This window comes from Macrobrachium nipponense, chromosome 1 (assembly GCF_015104395.2).
Source record: "Macrobrachium nipponense isolate FS-2020 chromosome 1, ASM1510439v2, whole genome shotgun sequence".
NCBI classification, from domain to species: domain Eukaryota; kingdom Metazoa; phylum Arthropoda; class Malacostraca; order Decapoda; family Palaemonidae; genus Macrobrachium; species Macrobrachium nipponense.
In genome coordinates this window covers 149,998,691-150,006,845 of record NC_087200.1, presented here as the reverse complement: position 1 = coordinate 150,006,845, position 8,155 = coordinate 149,998,691, and the positions used below count along the sequence as shown (strand labels likewise).

The 8,155-nt window shown below is 38.8% G+C and overlaps 1 protein-coding gene across 1 annotated transcript in view; it reads right to left on the bottom strand.

The window, feature by feature from the left end:
* Positions 1 to 978: 978 nt before the first annotated feature.
* Positions 979 to 8,155, bottom strand: part of LOC135219755 (succinate--CoA ligase [ADP/GDP-forming] subunit alpha, mitochondrial-like) — a 134,957-nt gene continuing 127,780 nt past the window's right edge. Inside the window, exon 7 of the mRNA XM_064256801.1 lies at positions 979 to 1,809. Coding sequence (XP_064112871.1) covers positions 1,726 to 1,809 — 84 coding nt within the window. The 3' untranslated portion in view covers positions 979 to 1,725. The remainder of the gene's footprint in view (positions 1,810 to 8,155) is intronic.

Sequence of the window (8,155 nt, the reverse complement as noted above, 5' to 3'; positions counted from 1 at the left end):
CTCCATATTGCTGCCAAGTTGCCCAATGGTATGACAGGCAAACCTCCCCCCCCGGGCGGCAGCTGGAGGGGAACGCTCCCCTTAGCGTATCCTTTCCTCTTCTCTTTGCTACCTTTACCTTCCTTCCCTGAGGAAGAGGAGGACTGAAAGGGACAATTCTGAGCAGAAGAGGAAGAAGAATGTTGGGTTTTTCCTTGAGCACCCTTCAAAGGAGTTTTTATAGGTCCTGAGAAAGAGCTAGCCTGACTTAAAGGTTGGGCCACAGCAACACGCAAGGTCCCAAAGACCTTGTCACTGCCTGGCAGATGAGGTACATCTACCATCTCTCTAGAAAAGAGATAAGAGGAACTTAGCAGAGGTCTGTTCCTTAGGGTCATAGCAGACTTGGGCCCCAAGGTCCTGGTCAGGTAAGTCAAGATGGCGTCTCTCCTCTTAAGGACCAGGTTCACCAACAGGTTTGCTGTCTGGTGGGCTAGGTAGGAAATTGCCCTACCTCCAGACTGACACAGTCTTACAAATGTGGAATCCTCTCCAGGGATCATCGCCCCTGAGGAGGCTGCCAGAGCAGTTGCCTCCATGGTCACTGCTTACTGCTGCAAGAGGGAAACTGCCCCGCAGTCAGTTGCTGCAGTGAGAGACTGGGGTCTAAGGCAAACTAGACCCACCTTGGTCAACCTGCTTAGCCGACAATGACCTCTCTGAAGGTTGGTAGCAACTTGATAGCTGATCCAAATGTAGGTCATTAGTGAGAAAAAATTCAAACCTACTTATGTGAAGCCACGAGATATTTTACAAAATTGAACTGATAAATTTCTAATTAGTGTGTGTATTAAGTTATTTTTGGTTTCATTATTGCTCAAAACCTTGTCTTGTACATCAGTTCGATCATTTTCACCATTAAATATGTTTAGTGGTGTATGGTTATTTGCTCATGGATAACTTCCTCGAAAAATAAAAGTTTGGTCTTGAGAAATAGCCTTTCATATAACATGTACTATGTATTCTTAGATAACTGTACACGTGATGACAATAAAAACTTTAAATTATTTACAAAATTGATAGAACAGGTAAGCAACAAATGGAATTTTTCTTGATAAACTCCCAAAGGCTAGCCACCATTCACAGTAGTCCCAAACAATACAAAACTGTCAAAAATATAGTTTGAAAAGCTCCACATTTCACTGGACATTCATTCAACTAAAATGATTGAAAGAATCATGAGAAAATAAACATCAGTAAGATACATGGAATAAGATTTCATTAACAATTTTTTTTAATTCCTGTGAGAAGCATTGGTGCACAAGTTGAAAATTAATCACAAAATGTTAAATGCCAGCATAACCACAAGATAAAATGTATGCCCATGTTAATTCCTTGAGGGCTCAATCAGCAAACAAGAAATAATAGCTAACAGTCTGTTTTCATGACAAATGGAGCTATCTGTTTTCAAAGGGCTTTCAATTAAGTATCAATGCTCAAACTTTTAACCTTTTTTGGAGCCAGTAACACTGAACCAAAGCAATGTGCCTTACAACACTGAAATATGCAACAATTAAGTCAGGATCCCCTGCATTGTTTAGTCACTTATTCAGGATGATGACAGATTTTGCATAACCCATGATGCCAATAAACTGTAAAGCTTAAGGGACAGAATGTTTTATAGTTAAAGCAGCTAATTCCATTTCTTTACTGTATGATCCCTCTTCAACTGCTAATCAGTTAGGCCTAAGCAGCCAGATTTAGGCGCTTCATTTCTTCACGTAATAAATTACCCATCTGTGCAGGACTTCGGGATACAATTACACCAGCCTGGAAGACCAAAAATATTCATAGATTCAGTAATACAAACAGTAAAAAATTCATCAAGAAAATTATAACCATAACAACCACCAGATACCAGCTGAAATGTTTTTAGTTCAAATTTGCAAACAACTAACAAACTGTTAGAGGTTAGAATACATTATTAACAAAGGTACCACTTAATTCTGTCTGTAAACAAATTCACAAGTCAAACTTTATAGTTCTCAGCAATGAACTTTAAAACTTTCATGCAAATTCATCAATCATAAAGAGCCCTCATTGTGGTATATGCAACTTACCTAGTAGTTCTTTTTATCTTTAAGGAATTTTTCACTGTTATTAAAGATTTTTATGACTTGATCAAGGGGATATTTTGCTAGTTTTTTTAAGTCTTAGCATCATCCTGTAGGACTTGTATACATCTATGTAGTTAACTTTATCTAAAATTGCTACGTATACTATTTAACTTACCAGCTTTTGCAATATGAATTGTATTGTGTTTTTTAAGATTGGTCAAACTTTTCTTATAGCGAGCAGGGAAGCTACTTTCATGACTAACATTGGCAGCGCCATAAACAAAACCTTAAATTATGTCAACTTGACTTTGAGGAAGATCACGATATTTTTCTAATTTACTTATGGATGATGCAATCATTAAAGCAGAAAGTCTGTTCGATATGAAGAAAGATAAAAGTGCAAGTACAAGCAATGTGTATTTGTTTTCCTTTTTTTGGTCAAAAGCCCTGCGGTATTGTGTGGCCAGGTGCGAGTCCAATCCCCCAACCTCCTTCCCCAAACCTCCCTCTGTCTCACCTGCCCATGTGTGAGACTAAATCTCCAGGAATTTAAATTCACGAGAGTTAGGTTTGGTAGATCTTTAGTTTTGCGAGGGAGACATTATATAAAGTATTAAAGGGTATAATGGAAATCCCGTGAAGTTGGTGCGATGCATACTTCATGCAGTGGTGAGAGAATTTTTATTTTTGTTTTGGTTCTTCCTCTTTCCTTAAGGAATCGTTTTTGTTTCCAACACTAGCTGTAACAAAATGAGGCTAATGAGCATTGCCGACTAGTGTTGACCAAGACGTTAAAATCCCATATACATTTTTATTTATCAATGGCAATTTACCTTGTCTATTCGTGTTGAGTTTTCCGTGAGTACATGACAATTTCTTTTATTTACACCCGAGTTGAACTGCTATTTACAGATCCAATTGCAATTTTACCCAGTATTCGTGTTGACGTTTCCACGTTTACGGGTCTCCCCCCCCCGTATAGGCATCAATTTTTCCGTCTCCACATACCATTTACAAACCAGTTGAAATGGTATTTATAGATCCAATTGCAAGTTTTACCCAGTATTCGCCTTGAGGTTTCCACATTTACGGAATTAATTTTTTAATCCAGTATAGGCGTCGAGTTTTCCACCTGTACTTAATTTACACGCCAGTTAACTGTTATTTACAGAGATTTAAAGGTGATTTCAACCCAGTATAGGTGTCAAGTGTTCTGTCTTAACATGGCAATCCACTACAACTTAGTTGAGCCGTTATTTACCGGGATCTAACATTTGCGTGAAGATTTACAGTTTGTTTGACTACCATTTCCACGTTGCCTGCATGAGTTTTTCTGCACCGGAGTGGATTTCATTTTTAGACTATTATTCCCAGGCCCCCTTGCGTGAGGCATTTACAGTGTGTTCAACTAGTATTTCCATGTCACATGCATGAGATTTCCACGGTACGTAGAGGCCATTTTCAGCCTTTTGGTTGTTGTCTCATCTGCTTCTGCAGATATTCCAGTCATAGGGATCCTTGTTATTTCCCTGGTATAGCGCTCAGTATTCCGCATACCCTTTGCAACATTTAAATTTTTGTGACTGTCATCCATCCTATTATTCCTAGGCTAGGCTACTAGCATTTTACCTCTGAGAAGATGGCCAGTAACGCAGCGAAGCCAGAAAAGCATGGAGCTGGAGGGCATTCCAGGCAACAGAAAGGGATAAAGAGAAAGAAGCACAAGAGAAAAGAGAAGCTGCTGGAGACCACTCCAGGCAGCAGAAAGAGAGAAAGACAGAAGCCTAAGAGAGAGCACATCAACTGGCTATGGCAGTCCAGAGTGCTACTCTTGCACCCGAGTGCGATGCCCCCTACGACCCCTCCTTCACACTGTCACCTCCACAGCATGGGAACCCTCATTAGGAATTGGGATGATAGCAAGCCCGACACCTGGCTCGATCATGTTGAGCAGGTGTTCGAGAACTTCAATCCTACACCTCAGGAAGTGACCCTCCTCCTTGGCAAACATCCCGCTGGCAAAGGGCATACTGCATTCAAGGCTCTCCCCCTGAATAAGCAACAAAACATTGCCCTTGTCCGAGAGGCTATCCTTGGGGCTTAAGAGTTGACTCCAGACCGGTGGAGGCAAAAGTGGAATGAATGAATAATTAATAATTATCTGGCGTCGTGACTACCAGAATCATTGATGCTGAATGAATCCATTTGGGCAACCAATTTAGGAAAAATACACACACAATCATAAAAAACCCTTAAAATTCCACATCAGTTATTACACTACAGCTAATGCAAAGCCGCTATATAAACACTAAACAACACTAAAGCTAAATTATTATTATTATTATAAAAATAGTTTAACCAGGCCACCGAGCTGACTTTCAGCTCTCATAAAACACAAACAGGCAATAAATACATTTACTCATGTTTCCTCACATACATATTGAAAAACCAAAGCTAAAAGCTACACACATAAACAAAAGTGAAATATACCTAAATTTCTTTAAAAACTCAATAACACACTCATAATCATACTGCGCTTCTTCACCCAATATCTTTGCCAAACTGTAACTACCATCTCTATCTCTTTTGTCTTTAAAAGTGATGCTCTCTGTTCCCGATGACTAGGACATTCAACTACCAAATGCTCAATAGTCATCAGGACGAGGCAGTCGTCACAGTAAGGTTGGAATTCACCGCTCATTTATATTTCCAAGGGTGTGTATGTGTGGTAAACTATTTCATTTTATTTGGTCTTACTTTGTTCCATTCCTGTTCCAATAATCTTGCATGAACTTTGATACATGAGGAAAAAAGTCTATATGGTACAGCAATTGGTCTTTGTACCATATTGGTTGCTGCTGATTTAGCCAGCTGGTCTGCTTTTTCATTTACAAATATATTTACGTGCCCTGGGACCCAGCAAAACGATATAGTAATCCCTGTACGTTGATGTAAAAATACCCACAGAGATTTTCTATGTAATGGGATGACCAGTATTAAAAATTTCAAGTGCCTGTAATACACTTTTGGAATCACAAAAGATGGTGATATTAGCGGAATTCTTAAGGGTTGCAATATGTTCCAATGCTGTTAAAATTCCATAAAGTTCCGCTGTGAAGTTCGATGCTATGATGGGTAGTGCTCCTCTGCGACTAAAATCATCACTAAAAACTCCACATCCGACCCCATCGGTAAAAACAAATGTAGAGCCTGAGTGCTCTGCAGTATGTTCTAAAAATAATGCTCTGATTTCTGGATCTGATTTCTCTCTTTTAAAACCTTTAAAATATTTACAAAATTTAATTACAGATAATTTCCATGCTGGGGTAGTTGGTAAATTAACTGGACATACTGGATTTCTTAACATATTCATTGTTTCCAAGACCTTTTTTACTCTAAAACTAAAAGGCTTAGGAAACCTTGGATGATTTTCATAAAAGTTGAAAAAGTTTCTATTTGCTGCTTCAAAGGCTTTAGAGTTGGGGATTCTCTGAACCCTAAACCAATACCTGATAATTGATGACTGGCGCTATAACTCTAGTGGGATTTCTTCCACATCAATTAATAAACTTAAGATGGGAGAAGATCAGAAGGCACCCGTTGCCAAGCGTATACCGGTATGATGTACTGAATCTAAGATAGCAAGATGATTAGATGATGCAGAAGAATATACTCACATCCATAAAGTAACTTTGAAATAATAAGCGATTTGTGCAGTTTTATAATTGTCTGCTTCCCAGTTAGTATTAGATAATACTTTCAAAATACCTAAAGCTTCAAGGCATTTGGTTTTAATATGTTTCAGATGGGGAAGCCAATTGAGTTTTCTGTCGAATATGAGGCCTAAGAAGCGTACCTCTTCAACACAGGGTCATACAGATAAAGGTCTGGGTCAGGATGTACTCCCCGAAAGTGGCAAAAATGCATAACAGTAGTCTTACTGGCTGATATTTTAAATCCCTGCTGTTCTGCCCAGTTTACTATCTTATTTTTTGTCGACTGTAATTTTCTTTCTGCAACAGACATTCGTGATGTAACAACAGATATTGAAAGATCGTCTACGAATAGGGTACTCGATACATCCTTGGGTATAACAGACGTGACACCATTTATTGCTAACGCAAAAAGTGTGACACTAAGCACACTCCCTTGTGGGACACCCTCTTCTTGGCATCTTCTATCTGATAATATACTGCCCACTTTAACTTAAAAATGTCTACATTTCAAGAATGCTTTAATGAATATGAATAGGGGCAATTTTCCTCATAGATCAGAATTATGAATTGTCTTAAGAATGCCATGCCTCCAAGCAGTATCATAAGCTTTCCCAATATAAAAAAAAAAAGCTATACGGTGCTGCTTGGAGGCAAATGCTTCACATATGGAGGTTTCCAACTGCAGTAGGACATCTACTGCCGAGTGCATTTTTCTAAATCCACATTGTGAGGATTAAAAGATATTATACATTCCAAATACCAGACAAATCTTGTATTCACCATTTTTTCCATTAGCTTGCATAAACAGCAAGTTAGTGCCATTGGTCGATAGCTAGCCACTGAGAAAAGGTCTTTACCTGGTTTAACAAAAGGTAAAACCAAAGCCAATTCCCATATGGTTGGGTAGCTACTTTCATGCCATAATCTATTAATAATACTTATTATAAAGAGTTTTGTATTTTTTGAAATATGCCTCAACGTTTCATAAGGAATTTCATCCGGACCAGGGGCAGTGTTAGGGCTGCTGGCTTGGGCAGCATCAAATTCCCTTTCTGTAAAGGGTATATTATATGGCTCAACCCTATCTGGAAAAGTCTAATGGCAGTTGTTCTTCTCTTCTTCTATATTGATATCCAGGGGAACTGTCAGATTTTTTTTAAACTTGAGCAAAATGATCGGCAAGTTTATCACTTACGTCTTTTGCATTGGCAATGGTCGTTATTAACTTCAAGTACTGGGGGAGGATTGGGAGTAAATTTCCTGGCAATCTTTTTTTTTTTTTTTCCCCCATATAGTAATGCAGATAGGTGTTCGGCAGTTAATGGAGGATACAAATGATGCCCATGACACAAATGATGCCCATGACTGCCTTCTGGAAGTTTTCATTGCCTTTCGAAAACGGGCTCTATTCTGTTTATATAGTATCATATTTGCCATGGTTCGGTATCTACGATAACGCGTCAGTGATGTTCTTGTGACTCGGTGTAACAGTGTGATTTCTTCAGACCACCACAGGACTGGGCGTCGCCTAAAAAGACCTGTAGCTTTTGGTATAGAATGTATACCTGCTGTATGGAATGTCCCATTTAATAAATCTATTGCATCATCTGCTGTTGGGAAGTCATTTGCATCACTTTCTATTGCGCTTAACTCTTTAAATTTGTTCCAATCTGCTTTTCAATATTCCACCGTGGAGATCTTTGAACTGGCGGGTCATCATTGGCATTTATTATTATGGGAACATGGTCACTGCTTTGCCAGTCATCATTCGTCTTCCATCTGAAATCCATCGTGCAATTGGAACTAGATATTGTAAGGTCTAAGCATGAGACTGTACCTGTCTGGATATGATAATGAGTGGGTTCTCATTTTCTATTATGGAAGCTATAATATTCCCTTTTTGATTTGATGTCACATCTTCCCCATAAAGGATGTCTGCCATTTAAGTCTCCCATGAGAAGAAATGGTCGCGGTAGCTGATGAAGTAAACCAATTAGCTCTTCTCGAGTGATGGGATCTGGTGGAAGATAAAGGAAACAGTGTGTGTATTTTTGTCTTAAGTGAATTTGGACTGTAACAGCCTGTAAAGATGTTTTTAGTGAGATTGGAAAATGAGGAAGATCTCTGCGAACATATATAAGGCAACCTCCATCTCTTCCCACTTCCAAATTATATTGTGTTCTTTATGATATATAATCTCTTGGCCAAGGCGTGTGGACATCAAGCATTGTTTCTTGTAAACATACAGCAATAGGGAAGTATTCATAGAGTAAGACTTTAAGTTCCTCATATTTTGCACGAAGTCCCTGACAATTCCATTGTAAAATTGAAGAGAAGGTGTCT